The sequence below is a fragment of the Anabrus simplex genome, chromosome 1 (genome assembly GCF_040414725.1).
Source record: "Anabrus simplex isolate iqAnaSimp1 chromosome 1, ASM4041472v1, whole genome shotgun sequence".
In the NCBI taxonomy this organism is placed as follows: Eukaryota; Metazoa; Arthropoda; class Insecta; order Orthoptera; family Tettigoniidae; genus Anabrus; species Anabrus simplex.
Genome location: NC_090265.1, coordinates 514,122,524 through 514,141,447, shown reverse-complemented (window position 1 = coordinate 514,141,447; position 18,924 = coordinate 514,122,524). Strand labels below are relative to the sequence as shown.

At 39.4% G+C, this 18,924-nt stretch overlaps 1 protein-coding gene across 1 annotated transcript in view; it reads right to left on the bottom strand.

The window, feature by feature from the left end:
- Positions 1–208: 208 nt before the first annotated feature.
- LOC136875368 (dynein beta chain, ciliary) overlaps positions 209–18,924 on the bottom strand; it is a 782,313-nt gene continuing 763,597 nt past the window's right edge. The window contains exons 49-53 of the mRNA XM_067148948.2: positions 16,641–17,059; positions 15,449–15,631; positions 6,948–7,121; positions 6,713–6,861; positions 209–565 (exon numbers count right to left, since the gene is read on the bottom strand). Of these exons, the coding sequence (XP_067005049.2) occupies positions 271–565; positions 6,713–6,861; positions 6,948–7,121; positions 15,449–15,631; positions 16,641–17,059 (1,220 nt within the window). The 3' untranslated portion in view covers positions 209–270. The remainder of the gene's footprint in view (positions 566–6,712; positions 6,862–6,947; positions 7,122–15,448; positions 15,632–16,640; positions 17,060–18,924) is intronic.

Here is an 18,924-nt window from a genome sequence, read left to right as displayed (position 1 = left end):
ACTTGAAATTAAGTACTATTCTACTGTATGTTAGAAAAGCTGGTGTGGAATCACAGACTAAAATTATCAGTACAGTGGCTGCAGAGACACATCTCTGAAAAAATGCTCTCTCAAAACTTATTGTGTTGTGTGGGATATGTTTGACTAAGTAGGTGAGAAATTCACAGTCCTTATGTTTAATGGTATAATAGAAAAATGAAACATCATGAAACTTTTTAAACATTTAATGTAACATCACAATAAAATCTAAAAGTGAACATTTCAACAGGGTTACACTTGCAGCAGAATTGCAACTCCAGCCAGAGTCCACTTGGCTGCACGCTCTCGGCTCTTCAAGTTAAATGTCCACACATACGTGGGACCTCGTGTACGTGTCTTGTACACAGGACATTCATACATGTTGCGTAGGTCCTGTTTATCTTGCGTAATGGCCTTTATGTAGATAACCGGCATCATAGGGAAAAGCTCCTTCAGTTTGGCCTCCACAATACCACCAGTCTTGATGTCCCACTGTGCCCCCTCCATGTACAGGCCATGGACGTAAGCTCCTTCACGGGGGGGTGACCTAATTAACAACAAGCAGCCCTTGTAAAGAACACAAGTATTTTGTAATGAACAAGTACCGATCTTTGAAAAAACAACTACACGGTTAATTGGGTTGAGCATGAGCCAATTTAGCATAATGCAACATGAAAGTCCTTTTACAAATTCTACATTTACAGAGAAAATGAAGACTGTAAAGGGGTTTATATACGGCATTCTGGTAACATGCTTCAAATAACTGTTTGAGAAACTAGTCTGAAATAAAATGTTATTTCATATCACCTACAAATAAACAATTCTGTATCACATGAACTACACCTTTAGTCTAGTCAAAATAGGGTTTTCAGAAGGAATAAATATGATAGTATTGAAACTTGGGACACTTGTTACTAGCTGTCTAGTGAAGATTCTATCGAAAGTCCTGAAAAATCTGAGATGAGCTCGAGCTGCCATCTTGAAAAGTTGTTTTAATATCTTGAAGATGGCTGATCATAGACCAAAGATAGTTATGCACAAAATTGGAGCTAACACATTTCCCCACAAAGAAATGTAACATGTATCATCATTGATATGCATTTAAGGCTGTCCCTCAGGTGGCAGATTCCCTATCTGCTGTTTACCTAGTCTGTTCTTAACTGATTTTAAGTAACTTATTTATCAGACATTTCCCTTAATAAATTTGCCCCAATTTATCATCTTGAATACTAATTCTATCTTCATGTTATGATTTTTCCAACCTACCTCAAACTTATTCATCAACAAATGTCGTTCTACACCACCTCTCCACTCACAGCCCAGAACCATACCATTAAGTCGAGCAGGTCATCACCTTACTCCCAAGTCTTCCCAGTCCAAATTTTGCAACATTTTCATAAGACTGCTCTTTTCTTGGAAATCACTCAGAGCAGACTGTGGTGTTCTCTTTCGGATCTTTTCTATTGCTCATATCAAGTAATCAAGTAATCCTCCTGTGGGTCCCATACACTGGAACCAAACTCTAAGTGGGCCACAAAGTGGCTGTTAGGCCTCTAACATTCCATACGGCAATACAGTGCATTCTATGTTGGACAGTGACAAAAAACTTAATTAATTTATCATGCATTAGTGACAAAGCCAATGGTTTGGACTGGTTAGGTCCAGCTTGTGATAAAACCATTGGTCTGGATTGGTTGGGTCTGGTTATTGACCAAACCATTGGACTGTGATAATGCAAATGGAGTCTGGGGACGTAAGGCCCCAGGTTAGGGCCTCGAAGCGGCTGTTAGTAGGTCTCTAGCATTCTGTATGGCGATAGTAGCGCATTCTATGTTGGACAGTGGCGAAAAGCTGCACTGACATAGCCGTTCGTTATGTGGCAACTAAGGACTAAACAAATAATCTGTTCTGTATTGTACGTTGTTTCATTACAGATTGCATTTAGTTGTGTTTTTATTGTGCATAGGTTGGTAACAGAATGCATTTCACTTGACTGGTGGAAATGGCATCATGTCCGGTTGTATCTAAACTAATGGAAATGCCTGAGCAATGGCTAATGGTGTGTGCTAAATTAAATTAGGTTATAAAAGAAAATGTAATCCTGGGAGATGGTGGGTGGGTCCCTGGTTTTGCAGTGGACACATCTATTCTCTACAAGATATTCTACATAAGATTTGTACTATTTCAAATCTGTTATAATGCTATAAAACTTATGCTGCAGATACTGAATTTCTACCATTCCTCACTATAAAAAAAATCACTAAAGATGGAATAAACAGCACAAACCCTATAAATAATAAAGGTATTCAATCAAACAAAGAACTCATAATAATCAAACTTCTATTTAAATTTAACACCTCTCGTATGATAAAACTACCAAATCATACATAACAGAGCAAAACCCTATTACAATTAAGACCACTGTCATAATTTAAAAAATTAAAAAACTCAACAAACAAATTATGACCATAAAATGTTTAAAGTAAGCTCCTACAATTTTGGCATCACAAACCAACATCTACAGTATATATATATAAAATCCCTAATTCTATCATTCACAGCGATATTAAGAAATAGAGAGGGTTTCAGCAGCTCAAAATTGGTACCAGTTATACAAAGGGCACTAGGAAAGTTTTGCAATATGCAAAAATGGTTGGCTGGACACCCCTGTTATGGTGAGGGATGAAAAGAGGAGTGAAAACTGGTCTAGAAGACAGCAAGGTGTGACCTTCACACCAGTTGTTACCAAGCAGTGGGATTGAAAGCAAGTTAAGATGTCAGTGTCGTCTAAAGGTGAATATCGCGCAATTATCCACTACAATTTTGCTCATGGATTAACTGTTGACCAGTGCCTGGAGGAAATTACTCCTGTGCTGGGGAAAGACTGACCACATCGGACAACAATTTTCCGCTGGTACAAAGAGTTCCAGAGGGGAAATTTTGGGGTTGAAGACGATCCTCGTTCTGGGCGACCATCTGAATCAGTGACTGAGGAAAACACTGAAGCTGTGGGGAAAATATTGCAGCAAGAGAGACGATTGACATATCGGCAGGTAGAAGAGACCCTCCACGTCCGTGCATCAGCTATTCATTCAATTTTACATGAAAGGTCTGTTCCCTTTGGGTGCCCCATTCACTTTCAGAGGAACAAAGGGCACATCGAGTGAAATAGTGCTGAAAAATGCTAAAACAGTTTAAAAAGGGGACTTTGCGTAACGTCAATAGCATTGTTACAGGTGACAAAACTTGGCTTTATTATTACGATGTACCAACAAAATCCCAGAACAAGGTGTGGCTGTTTGAAGATGAGGGTACTCCTGTGACTGTGCGAAAGTCAAGGTCAGTGAAGAAAAGGATGATTGTAGTATTCTTCACTAAACGGTGCATCCTGACTCGGGTTGTACTAGAAACACAAAGGGCAGTTCCTATGAAGTGGTACAGAGAGACTTGTTTGCATCAGGTCATCCAGGCTCTTAAGCAGCTCCGTCCAAGGTCACGGCTCAACACTTGGCTCTTGCATCACAACAATGCTCCAGCACATCATGCTAATATAAGAATGGATTTTCTTGCCAGATCAGGCTTGACTGTGCTTGATAATCCTCCATAAAGTCTTGATCTGGCCCCGTGTGACTTTGCACTCTTCCCAGAAGTGAAGATGAAGCTGAAAGGGCGGCGTTTTGCATCCAACAAGGAGCTTCTGGCAGCATGGGATCAAGAGTGTGAAAATGTAACCGAAGAAAAGTGGCAAACTTGGTTCAGTTACGTATGGAGAAGTGTACTGAATGTGGCGGAAATTATTTTGAAAGAATCTAAAATGTTCACTCACATTGCAAAACTTTCCTAGTGCCCTTTGTAGGTTGTTATGTCTTCTTTAGGGATTGGAATAACTTACCAAGGGAGATGTTCAATAAATTTCCAATTTCTTTGAAATCATTTAGGAAAAGGCTAGGAAAGCAACAGATAGGGAATCTGCCACCTGGGCGACTGCCCTAAATGTAGATCAGTATTGATTGATTTGATTTGATTTGAACTTTACAAGAAAAATACAATGAGCCGCTCACGACCATGACTTTTGTACTTTTTAATAGAAAAATACGTTTCTATCAGTGAAGTCGTTGAATATTCACGATGATGACGTAGGTCATGCATGTCGGCATGATGTCGAACTGTGTACATCCTGGCTTCTGTTGCCTTCCACAGATATATCTGAGAGATTTAAACTGGTACCAGTTATGGGTTACAAGAACAATGCAATGATTGTTCATTGAAAAGAATTAATCATTTTTTCCCATTCTGGGTTTATTTCTATCAATAAGCGCCACATAGAGCAGCCCATCTGGTAGCTATGGTCGTTAAGGCATCAAATGTATATGGTCTGACACCATGTTCAGCCGGTTCGGATTCTGTTCGTTGGAAATATTTTTTCCATTAGAATGTTGGCCAGCAGGGTAGGGTATGTGGTGTTATAGAATTTCTAATCAGTAGAATGTATGCCAAAACCCTGGATTAAATTCCAAACCTCCATGCAGTGCTCATATGGAGTGAGGGCATATGATGCTGTTGATGGACAGTTGTATGCAGCTTTCTCAATAATACGCAGATCAGCAGATGTCAAAGTACAACTCTGAGCTACAACTGCACTCAATATGGTAACTTTTATCCATAAGATAATATTAACAGTCGATTTAGAATTTCCAATTACTTAATAATAGTAATTTTGATGATCAAAGACAGGCTTTTGTACTACTTTTCATTAAACTATAACTGTACAGAATCTTTACCCCATGTGAAGAAGTCAATTTTGGTGATTACGGCATTGTTGCTGTATGAGTCATCAGTTCATAGACTGGTTTGATGCAGCCTTCCATGCCACCCTATCCTGTGCTAACCTTTTCATTTCTACGTAACTACTGCATCCTACATCTGCTCTAATCTGCTTGTCATATTCAAAACTTGGTCTACCCCTACTGTTCCTACCACCTACACTTCCTTCAAAAACCAACTGCACAAGTCCTGGGTGTCTTAAGATGTGTCCTATTATTCTATATCCTCTTCTTGTCAAAGTTAGCCAAATCGATCTCCTCTCACCAACTCGATTCAGTATCTCTTCATTCGTGATTCAATCTATCCATCTCACCTTCAGCATTCTTCTGTAACACCATATTTCAAAAGCTTCTATTCTCTTTCTTTCTGAGCTAGTTATTGTCCATGTTTCACTTCCATACAATGCCACGCTCCACACAAAAGTCTTCAAAAACATCTTTCTAATTCCTATATCAATGTTTGAAGTGAGCAAATTTCTTTTCTTAAGAAAGCTCTTCCTTGCTTGTGCTAGTCTGCATTTTATGTCTTCCTTACTTCTGATATCATTAGTTATTTTACTACCCAAGTAACAATATTCATCTACTTCCTTTAAGACTTCATTTCCTAATCTAACATTTCCTGCATCACCTGCCTTCATTCGACTGCACTCCATTACTTTTGTTTTGGACTTATTTATTTTCATCTTGTACTCCTTACCCAAGACTTTGTCCATACCATTCAGCAGCTTCTCGAGATCTTCTGCAGTCTCAGATAAAATAACAATATCATCGGCAAATCTCAAGGTTTTGATTTCCTCTCCTTGGATTATGATTCCCTTTCCAAATTTCTCTTAGATTCCATTTACTGCCTGTTCTATGTAAACACTGAAAAGGAGGGGGGGGGGGGGGGCAAACTGCAGCTTTGCCTCACTCCTATCTGGATTGCTGCTTCTTTTTCAGCGCCCTCGATTCTTATCACTGCAGACTGATTTTTATACAGATTGTAGATAATTCTTTGTTCTCGGTATCTGATTCCAATCACCTTCAGAATCATAAATAGCTTGGTCCAATCAACAGTATTGGATGCCTTTTCTAGATCTACAAATGCCATGTATGTGGGCTTGTCCTTCTTGATTCGATCCTCTAAGATCAGACGTAAAGTCAGGATTGCTTCACGTGTTCCTACATTTCTTCTGAAGGCAAACTGATCTTCTCCCAACTCAGCTTCGACTTGTTTTTCCATTCTTCTGTAAATAATGTGTGTTAAAATTTTGTAGGCATGAGATACTAGACTAATGGTGCGGTAGTTTTCAAACCTGTCAGCACCGGCTTTCTTATAATTTGAGTTATGCTATATTCTCTGAAAATGTATGAATTATAATGAAAACCTCATAACACTTAGCCGTGATAGTATGTAAAACTTGCATGTCCACTAACAGGCATAATGAGAAAATTTATTTTAAAGTTGACAATACATGAAAGTTTCAAAAATGCTATGGAACATAATTATCAATAAATCTATTGAGAGAGTCTTAGAAATCTAAAGGAGTTTTTTGCCTTTCCTGTAAAATTAAATGACCAGTTCTCAAGCTCCTTGAGACGTATTATGAAGTCTCCAAACCACAAACCAAGTGGCAGCATGGAAGGATATGCTCTTTTAGTCCATGTGGCAGGCACTGTATCTAAGAAAAGAGCCTGCTCAAGGTTTTCATTCTTAGGTGTTGATACACCAAAAGGAAGAGGAAACCAAAAAAAAAAAACTTCACTTAGATAGCAATCCTTATGACAGATGATCGCATGATGCAAAGGTGGCTGCATGTTGTATTCTATATGGTACTCTGTGTTGTTGGATTAATGAAAATATATAAGAATGTGCATATCTGTAAGCTTACGTGAAGTCTTCTCTTTGTTTCTTAGTGACCTCACAGTGGAGACACATTTTGTCCAGTGGCCATTCATTTTTACGAGCCGTGGACTGCATGATAGCTGTGAGGAATGACTGTGGATTGAAGAATCCTGCCAGCCACACAGCTGAGGGAAGCTGCAACACACAGTAGAAGAAAGGTAAGTGTACCGAACAGTATCTTGCTTGTCACAGCTATACATTACTGTGGATCCTATACTCACCTGGAAATCAGATGACCAGTTCTCAAGCTCCTTGAGACGTATCATGAAGTCTCCAAACCACAAACCAAGTGGCAGCATGGAAGGATATGCTCTTTTAGTCCATGTGGCAGGCACTGTATCTAAGAAAAGAGCCTGTTCAAGATCCTCCATATCTGTTGTGATCGTCAGTTCTCCCTATTTATAAAAATATATTTCATAAATGTACATATCGGTCATTGTTGTTTTAAGGGTCAAAACAACTAATTTATCAGTAAAGGATTAAAGGATAAACAATTGAGAATTTTCATGCTACCAGAAAAGACTAAAGGAAGAATAAGAAGTTAATGGAAACATGAAGCAAAAATTACATTCTCTAAGTTGAAAGTACAGTAAATCACTCTTCAAGAGATTGTGTATTAACTGTGTATTTAGTAAAAGACAATCCAATGTACTGCAGATACAGTATAACATGTATACAAAATATACAGTAGTTGTGGGTATGATGGAGCCATTTAGTTAAAATCTTCTCCAAATCCTGGTGTTTCATCCATTTTACTTTCCTCCACTTGCATTTGCCCAACAATGCAGTTGTAGTGATTGAAGCATGATTCTTTGTTATTTTTGCCTAATGAACCAGTGAGTTGTTTCTTGTTAAGAAGAATGTTTTTATCAAACTTTCTTTAAGATTTCTAATTTATTCAACAAAGAAAATGCTTATCATTTAACATTCATTAATCAGACAGACACTTCAATACAACAAAGACAACATAAATCCGAGAAAACTGACAAACTGGCTGTCACCAATGAGGCATTTTTAACTGCTAAAGCCTCACTGTGTCTTAGTTTCTTTGGAGAATGGTAGTGCAGCTTCTTTGTTTATACTTTTCTGATGCTGTTTCATGTTTTTCATCTATGAGATCTTTTAGCCCCCTGTTCGAAAATCAATGACAGTATATACTGAATAACATTACGATGAAATATAACACGAGGGAGTCTCTTAAAGCCGTTTCACACTAACCAGGTGATGTTTTATCCATCTATACAATTCGTTTTTCAACCAACACGTGTGATCTTAAGACATCTGTAACAAGATAGCAGTCCACAATAGTTCACTTTTATTGTGTAAAAAGTGTTCACAACTATAAACAGTTTAATACCATTGTGTGAGGATTACGTTCATCATTCTGTACGAATAATCATTCACAGCAACGTATCACTAACATTTCTTACCATTCACCTACACTTCAAGCTATTTTAATTGTCACTAAATGTTTTAATAGACACATTATAATCTTACTGATCATTTTTAAATTGTTGTAATTAGTTTTATCGTTGTATTATTAGACGTTTTTACATTATATATACTGGGATCAGGGCCCTGACCTACCTTGAATTAGGTTATTTTGGCTGATGATGCTCACAAAGTATGAGCGAAACATGTCCTAATTTTAATATCTGTTAATGGTTTTATCCTAAATATAAAGGATTGCTATGTATTGAAAAGGTGGTTTTTATTAATGTATCAACTACCTGGGCAGCGCACAAGGGAAGGCTATCCCACTTTTCAAAACACTTCTCTTGGCTGGGTACTTGCTGGCTGTATACCCAACCACTCTGTACAACATGGAAGTGCTACAACTAAGGCTTTATTTATAAAGGGTGACATGCTGCACACACAGGTTGAGCGCTTCTGGGCACAGGAAGAAGTGAGGACCAATCCACTCACAAAGGAAGAAAGGGAATATGAAGAACACTTTCAGAGGCACACCACTCGAGAAGAAACGGGACGCTTCGTGGTTAAACTGCCCCTTCGTTCCAATCGGAGCAACCTAGGAGACTCACTGGACACTGCTAAGAAACGATTCCATTACTTAGAGAGAAGACTGGAAAGACAGCTTGCAATGAAGGAGGAATATACTAACTTCATGCAAGAATATCACCAACTAGAACACATGGAGTAAATCGAAGCCCCTATTCAAAGTCAAGGATTCTACTACTTGCCTCATCATGCTGTTGTAAAGAAAGGTAGCACTACGACGAAGGTTAGGGTAGTCTTTGATGCGTCGTCTAAAACTACAACGTCAGTATCTCTTAATGACATCATGATGGTCGGACCCACAGTGCAACAAGATCTGTTCTCCATTGTCCTTCGGTTTCGTACCCACAAGTACGTCATAACTGCAGATATCAAGAAAATGTATCGCCAGATCAACATCCACCCTGAAGACCGCGATTTACAGAGAATTGTATGGCGCAGTTCATCCCATCAACCGCTGAAGACCTATAGGCTTACAACGGTGACCTATGGAACAGCAGCAGCTCCATTCTTAGCAACCAGATGTCTGATTCAGTTGGCAAGGGAAGAGCAACGAAGATTTCCACGAGCCTGTGGAGTTGTGACACGTGATTTCTATGTTGATGACCTGCTGACTGGAACCAACTCCATCCAAGATGCCCATCAGTTACAGGCGGAACTGACTTCCCTTCTAAACACAGCAGGATTTAGACTTAGGAAATGGCGTGCTAATCACCCTGACATATAGACACATTATAATCTTACTGATCATTTTTAAATTGTTGTAATTAGTTTTATCGTTGTATTATTAGATGTTTTTACATTATATATACTGGGATCAGGGCCCTGACCTACCTTGAATTAGGTTATTTTGGCTGATGATGCTCACAAAGTATGAGCGAAACATGTCCTAATTTTAATATCTGTTAATGGTTTTATTTATTTATTTATTTATTTATCATGCCTTTATAGGTGGCGAAGTTAGGGCTCTTGGCCCTCTCTTACACTTAACCTATCCTAAGTATAAAGGATTGCTATGTATTGAAAAGGTGGTTTTTATTAATGTATCAACTTCTTATTTTAAAATGTGTTGACATTTCATCTACACTGTGGTAGCCCTTGATACAGGCTGGTGGGTGCCCACACTTTTATAGCATTTGAAGGCTGGCAGTGTGACCATTGATTCTTCTCTCTCTTAGACTGGTGTTTCTAAGACCTGGGCAGAGTGTCCCAGTGAGTTCTTTCTTCTGTCACCTGGCAGCGAGCAATGATTGCTAAACTCTACGTAAATGTAGGGCCTCTTCTTGTCTGTTGAAACAATTGTCATGCTTCATTATCTCCACAGCGGCCAAGTAGAAATGAGGAAGGGTGATAGCCAGAATCACGATTAATCTAAAATTTCACTACACTGCAGATTTTTCTGGCTTGATAAGAAGATAAGGATGCTCACGTTCTTTCAGTCTGGTGTTCCTTCCATACATCCCAGTGATTATAGATAGGACTTGCAAGGTTTAAAAGGGTCAAGACTCCCTTTACAAGAATAAAGAAAACTACCAGCAGTTATGCTCATCTAAGTACCCTTGGGACTCTCTTTCCAGTGCAGATGTGCATCATATTCCCTGTTTGTTTGGGAAGATTTATATCAGGATCATCAAATGCAGCACTAACACAAGGCTGAAAAAAAATAAGCATCATTGTCGTCTCATCCAAATGGAAAAAACTGCGGTGGCAAAGAACTCCCTCTCCTTCCTCAATCATTAAGTGAAATTTGAGGAAACAATGTTTCTGGCTACCACCCATCAGTATCATCCTCATCTCTACAGAAAAGCTGTGGAAATAATGGAGCTTGACAGCTGTTCCAATAGGAAACAAGCATGCTACTAATTAGTAGAATTTTATGACAGTTGTTCACCACCAGATGCCAAAAGAATGAATGCTCTGGGGCACATTGCACAGGTCTTATAGTGTGTGTCAAATGGGAAGTATTTTGGCCTTGTGAAGATACTCAGTATTGCCCAGCTAAAGGGGTGTTCAGTTATCATGCTATCCCATCCACTCACAGCATTGCATTTTGTGGTAAATTTCACTAATTTAATATCACTTGCACCTGGCAAAAATACTTTTACTTTATAAAAGCAACTAAAATGGAGACAGTTTTGCATTTGAGAAGGACATTAGTGTACCATTACGCTACAGTCCAGATGCAAATACCAAGTAGAAAGGGACAGGCAAAATGGTGCATGGCAAATTCAGGCAGAATAAATATATGAAAAATGTCACCGAAACTCCGATCAACTCAGATCAGGCATGGAATTGTAAGGGCCATGTATAAGATTGTTGATATGGAACAGATATTGTTCTAAAAAACAATTCAATGGTAATTCATTTTTTTAAGGACAGAAAAAAAATTATTACATTACGTGAAACATCTGAGAAGAAGGAAAGGCTGAATCTGTTGCCACTGTGTATCAAAAGAGCTATTTAAACATAAGATTGAAGAGGAATTGCATGCTATATAGCAGAGGAACTAAAATTAAAATACAAAAAATATCCAATATTTTCAAATTAAAATACTGGCTGGAGGAGATATTGAGACCACTGTAGAGAAGAAGCGAGGGGGGAAAAATTTCATACTTCAGGCAATTAAGTACATAGAAGAGAAATTGGATTAGCAATTGAAATTCATATTAGCCGGGAAAGTTATATTTAATAACAAGAAGCTGTATCCACATATTTATAGATACGCAATTTCAAGTAGCACCAGTAATAATATTAAGAGGCTAAATGAGCAATTTAAATATGTATTCTGTCCATCCAATACTGATTTCTACTTTCATGAACAACTGTAACACCATGGAGTCAGCCTAAACTGTGGAAGTAGATTGCTCAGGATGCCATAACGAGGCACAGCAGCATCAATACATTGGGACCAGAGATGACATCCAGAGAGGCAGTAACCGGCCGCATGAAACACATGTAACATCTGAGAAGAAGGAGGCAGTTGCGGAGGAATGACGAGATACAAGATAAGTTTCTTGTTTAAAGGTGTTTATATCATTAGGTAGAAATATTTTCTTTCAACAAAAATTCTCAGTCAGATTTATTGTGTGTGCCAAATCCTGACCAACAGCAGCAGATCTTGGTCATAAAAACCACAAATATTATTTATTTTAATTGATATGGATAGTGATATGGTTATGTTGATGCTTTTAGCGAGTGTATTACATATCGATATTTGATACCAATCTACTTGGAAAGGCTATTCAGTTATGATTCAGAAAGTATTGGGGAGAATGCATGTTATATGAGACGTAGAGGAGCTCTAAGAGTCAATTATATTGACAAACATGACCACGCCTATAAGAATTAAAGGAAGAGATGGATCCTACCAGAATTATATGAGTATCGCAGAAGCAACATCATCGAGGGAGATTAATATTGTAACAAATGAGAAGTTATGACAAAGATTAATGAAATGAGAAGAATGATGACTAAGAAGAGATAGATTTGAATTGTGTATTGGTGGAAATATTGAGATTTAAATGTTCATGTCTCAAGAGGTTATATGTAAGAAGAAGATATTGCGAAGTTATATAATATATCGGCAGAGGATCGTATTGAGTGACTATTATAGGTTTAGGCTCATGTTGATAAGAGTGTATTAGTAAGAGAACAGCTGATTTTATGTCAATTTGAAACACATAGTGACATACACTGACTGACAGAGCAAATGTCAACACCAAGAAGGAGTGGTTCGAAAGGGATGAAAGTTGGGGAAAAAACAGAGACGGCACGGACGAATAATTGATGTTTATTTCAAACCGATATGCAGGTTACACAATGCGCACGGCATCGACTCAGTAGGATGTAGGACCACCGCGAGCGGCGATGCACGCAGAAACACGTCGAGGTACAGAGTCAATAAGAGTGCGGATGGTGTCCTGAGGGATGGTTCTCCATTCTCTGTCAACCATTTGCCACAGTTGGTCGTCCGTACGAGGCTGGGGCAGAGTTTGCAAACGGCGTCCAATGAGATCCCACACGTGTTCGATTGCTGAGAGATCCGGAGAGTACGCTGGCCACGGAAGCATCTGTACACCTCGTAGAGCCTGTTGGGAGATGCGAGCAGTGTGTGGGCGGGCATTATCCTGCTGAAACAGAGCATTGGGCAGCCCCTGAAGGTACGGGAGTGCCACCGGCCGCAGCACATGCTGCACGTAGCGCTGGGCATTTAACGTGCCTTGAATACGCACTAGAGATGACGTGGAATCATATGCAATAGCGTCCCAAACCATGATGCCGCGTTGTCTAGCGGTAGGGCGCTCCACAGTTACTGCCGGATTTGACCTTTCTCCACGCCGACGCCACACTCGTCTGCGGTGACTATCACTGACAGAACAGAAGCGTGACTCATCGGAGAACACGATGTTCCGCCATTCCCTCATCCAAGTCGCTCTAGCCCGGCACCATGCCAGGCGTGCACGTCTATGCTGTGGAGTCAATGGTAGTCTTCTGAGCGGACGCCGGGAGTGCAGGCCTCCTTCAACCAATCGACGAGAAATTGTTCTGGTCGATATTGGAACAGCCAGGGTGTCTTGCACATGCTGAAGAATGGTGGTTGACGTGGCGTGCGGGGCTGCCACCGCTTGGCGGCGGATGCGCCGATCCTCGCGTGCTGACGTCACTCGGGCTGCGCCTGGACCCCTCGCACGTGCCACATGTCCCTGTGCCAACCATCTTCGCCACAGGCGCTGCACCGTGGACACATCCCTATGGGTATCGGCTGCGATTTGACGAAGCGACCAACCTGCCCTTCTCAGCCCGATCACCATACCCCTCGTAAAGTCGTCTGTCTGCTGGAAATGCCTCCGTTGACGGCGGCCTGGCATTCTTAGCTATACACGTGTCCTGTGGCACACGACAACACGTTCTACAATGACTGTCGGCTGAGAAATCACGGTACGAAGTGGGCCATTCGCCAACGCCGTGTCCCATTTATCGTTCGCTACGTGCGCAGCACAGCAGCGCATTTCACATCATGAACATACCTCAGTGACGTCAGTCTACCCTGCGATTGGCATAAAGTTCTGACCACTCCTTCTTGGTGTTGGATTTGCTCTGTCAGTCAGTGTATTATGAGTAGTTGTTAGCCTCCACATACATAATTGGTGAAGATGTAAGGATATGTAGTAAGAATAATCGACGTGTTTAGAGTTTTTCTTTCCCCAACAATCTGTAGGTTTAAATCACGAGGTAACACAATAAATGGCACGACTGAATATGTAATGAGGTTAGACTATGATTGACTGTGCAGTAATATATGACAGATTGACACATATTTGTTTCATTATGTTAGTTGATGATTAATGAAAGGTAGATTTAGCTTGTTTATATTTGCTAATATCACTGATGAATTTTAATATATAGGAGAATATTTCACTTCTAGCAGCATTTTGAAGGTATGGCAACAATTTTTGGCCATGTTAAAGAAACTTGTCAAATATCTCGAACCTCACAAGTAAAATAAAGTCATAATAAGAATCACAGATAGTGAAATAATAAAGGTCCATAAGATAAAATTGGACATGACAGGGCTCCAATTATGACAATTCCCAGATAATAAAGAGGGAGGTTTTGTGTAGGAACATCAGGATGTTTAAAAATGAAGTTAGATGAAAACTAACCAAACTACATGAATTATATTTTCTGTAGGGCATCTTACTCATGTCGTTAAACTTAATGTTTCCCGACTGAGGAGTGAATTTGTGATTTAGATGCTACAAGTTGGTTTTATGTATTTGAATGTCATGAAGTTCAGTGCTGGATGGATCAGTTGATAAAAAAATCCCATTTCAAATATGAGTCATCTCCAGAGAGAAAAAATTTAAATAAGATTATTATTTCATGAATAATTACTAGAGATTTTAACTTTGCATAAAAGCACATTGTTCTTTTCTCACATTTATCAATATTTGTTTAACTTTTCTTCAGATTAGCGTGCTAATAAATTAGTAGAAATATTAAATTGGATTTATTATTTATGTAGGATTAGGATAAGACATATGTATTGCTAAGGTCACATATTCATTTGCGTTGAGACTTGTTGCCACTGAATGTCGAATGGAGACGTCCACCGACAGGAATAATGATTTATTGAGCGATACCTAGAGAGGATTGGAAGGTGATCTTTCTCAGAACCTACTATAAATAAATAAATTATTGCTAAAATATTTTCTTTTTCCCTAAGATGCTACCGGGATTATCTTCACTCTGACTTGGACGCAGATGGGGTAGAGTAGTATCACCAATCTGAGACAGAGACACGGTGATGGTGGTGCTATCACCTAGCCTTCTTGACGCTCTAAGTACAGGTGCTCCTGTTATTTCATCTTGACAAGGGCTACTTGAAGTGTAATTGAAACATAGACAAATGTAAAATGTTAATACAGACTAATATCCTGGAAAAACATCAAAGCTAGTCAAACATCACAAAACTTACAGGGGTGGACGAACATGTTGATGGACCAATATATATGAAGTGCAGCACTTCACAATTGCCTGCAAACTAAAACATCACTCATAAAGCTGAGTGTCAGTACGTAAATCTTGTCCACCTGTAGAAGTTTTGAGATAACTGTCGTGAATTCTGATAATTTCCCATGTTAGCTCTTGTATCTGTGGGTAAATGTGGATTACAGTAAGTTATCTATGATCAGGTTTACATTACCTTAAGACCTAAGTCAAGTTCCTTAAGTGATCTCTTCATTTCTGAGGTCAGAAAATTCATGCGCTCACATTCCTGGAAAGCTACGATGATATATGGAGTGCGTTCTTCCACTTTTGCCATTATCTCAGCCATATTGAATGTGTCGGGGAGCTTGTCCATTATGTCATCCATAATCTGTTTTACCTAGTACAATAAGGATAATGATACAGGCAGGTTACATATCTATAAAGAATGAGCATACGTATGTGTATGTCCCTGATTGTACCAGATCTGGGTAGCACATAAAGAATATACAGACTTACAAAATGATTGCCTTTACGGACCATGGACAACAGTCTCAAACATAGTTACAGAGTAGACAGAGCACAAGAAAGCAGATGTGTAATGTGGGTAATCTTTACAAATAATTTCACTCTAAAGCAAATTTGAAACCAAGTCTCTTGCTAACCAAATGGTTTATAAACTGATTTTATAAGGGCACTCAAGCCACTGAGACATCAGTCACTCAGAGGTATGAGCATTTGATTTGTAGATTTTTTTCCACCCAGGAGTCATATCCCTGCACAGTACGAGTGCACTCCATAATTCCCACTCCATGAAAGGCATGCTGTAGGAATACACTTATAAGGAAAGTGCTGAGTAAGAGCATCAGAAAGTCAATAGTGTTTCACTAGGCTTAGGTAGTAATCTTCCCTAATAATAACACCAGGGAAACCCAAGATAATCTGAATAATAACAATAATAATATGCCTCCATAGCGTTATGGTTAGTGTTATTAGCTGCCGTCCTTGGGGGCCCGGGTTCAATTCCCGGTACTGCCAGAGATTGAAGAATGGCAAGAGGGCTGGTATATGGTTACAATGGTACATACAGCTAACCTCCATTGGGAGTGTGCATGAAAAGAGCTGCATCACCTCGAGACGAGGACGAGTTTACATTTTACCTTCAATGTTGCAGGTACTACAATTTTACACTATTTAGGCTGCTTACATATCGAATTCGATGTTCCATTTCACTCTACCCAGATGGTAGAGAAACCAGAATACTATTGGGCAATGATTACCTCTGCCAGATTTAAACCCACTATCTTAGAGTATTTAGAAGCTGACACTCCACCCCTGATCCACAAAAGGAACTAAGAAATAGGATGTTACAATTTTAACAGAGAAATAAGACACTCCAAAAGACATACCTTTTCCTCCCTGGTGACAGTTGCTGCTCCTGCAGCACCAGCATCACGAGGCTGCATCTCAAAAATGGTGCGGAAAAGGGTCTCAGATGTAGTTGTGAGAAAGCCAATCTCAGCATTGGGATGCAGACCATAGAGATAAGGTGTCTCATCAGGAAGATAATCATCAATGTAGGTATGGTAACCATTGTAGTCAGAATTAGGTGGAGACATAAACCCGGGAGCCAATGTAAGTTCTCCCTCCACTAGTTCTGGTCGCATGTACTCGCACAAATAAGTACGGCACAAATGACGATCCCAATCATCTGTGATGTGACCCCCATACATAATCTCTCCAAATAAATAGCGCAGATCTTCCCATGGTACTTTAGAGCTGTTTTCCAGATAATTATAGAGTACGTGAACACTGATAGTCAGGTCACCTGCAACAATGAATACAAAGTGACTTCCTCTGCTAAGTTAATTTCATGAAACACTATGTATACAGTGAAGAGCATTGCTGTGGCACTATGGTTGTCTCTGTCTTATGGACGTTAAAAGCACTAGAGAAAATGTGGTGTTAGTCAAGTTATATACGAGTAGCTTAGTTCCAAAACTCAATATATTCATGTTAAAGTGAATTGAGAAAAACGCAAAAAACTGTTATCAGTGATACTTTTGGGATTAAACTGATGAGAATTTGTAAAAACTGCAAGTTTTTACGTGATTTGGAGCATCACTTTTCAACACTTACTTAACATCCCCATCATAATTAGATTTTTACTTTGCTCCCCCTCCCGCAACCATTGACAAAAAGGTGGATAATGTGCACAGTCATAGGGAAGACTTTGTTATTTAATCTGTGATGAACACAAAAAGCTATTTTGTTAGAGCTTTTGAAACCATCACTTTCTGCACAGCAATAAATAAATGTGTTTTCATTCGAATGTGCTGTACTAAATGTTCCTTCGCATATTGTAAAATTATACGTTTAAAGCTGGCGACTTAGGCAGCTTGGTCAGGAAGCTTTTGCATCACAGCATTCTTCAGACAATCAAATGAGTAAGTAATTTAAGCCTCATCCTGTGCTTGGAAGAGTTTGTAAACTGCCTTTGCACGTATTTTGTAATAACCAAGTTCAGCTAACAACTTATCCTTCAATGTTATATTCCTATCAGTCTTCCTACTATGCCATGGCTCGGCAGCTAATGCTGTTTTCGCAGCCACTAATCCCTTATCCATCCATTTCACTATTATAAAGGCTGCGTGAATGTTCACACTGGCTTCTCTACAATAAAGAAGTCATTGTCAACACACTGACCTATGCATTATTAACAGCAAACCTTTCTTACAACAATAAGCTTCCTTCTGTTACCGGGCAAGTCGGCCGTGCGATTATGGGCGCGCTGTTGTGAGCTTGCATCCGGGAGATAGTGGGTTGGAATCCCACTGTCGGCAGCCCTGAAGATGGTTTTCTGTGGTTTCCCATTTTAACACTAAGTGAATGCTGGGGCTGTACCTTAGTTAAGGCCACGGCTGCTTCCTTCCAAATCCTATCCCTTTCCTATCCCAACGTCGCCATAAGACCTATCTGTGTCGGTACGACATAAAGCTACTAGCAAAAAAAGCACCTTCTGTTACCAGGTTACAGTGGACATGTCAAGTTATGGAACAGAACAAGTTGTGGACATACTCAGTTTTGAAACAGAACTGAAAATTAGTTTTGGACCTAACCGACTCATATAGAAAGAGGAACATGAATAAGAATGCATAATAGTATAAACACAAGGACAGATCAGCTTTAGAAGAGGAAGCAACAGAAAAGGAGACAAGGACAAACATGAAAATACAAAAGGATGAGGACAATCTCCACTTCTTCATCCATCTCTGTTGCTGAACTCTCCTTGCATTATCCTATTACAGGTTCCTATCCTTTTACATATAACTTGATTTGTCACTTATTTGTTCCTTTCCATTACTTATATTGACCTGTTGGGTTGTCTTTTTCCATTTGTGTTTGTCCTGTCTTTTACCACCTGTATTCAAATGATTTTTTTTTTTGGCTCCTCCCTTTTCTTCTGCTTACCCAGCTTCCTTCTTAACCTAAACGTTCCACATCAAGACTGAATGCTTGTCAAGATGACAGTGAAGAGAGTGCTGAAGCTCAGAAGCAAAAATGAGCTTGTCGTAGGGTGAGAAGAACTGAGATTGATGAGGAGAGAGCCATCTCTTTAACCTTTTCATTGCTGAGATAAATCCTCTTTTGTAAAAGCCCTGTGCTGAATTATTTTTAATAATTAACTTCAAT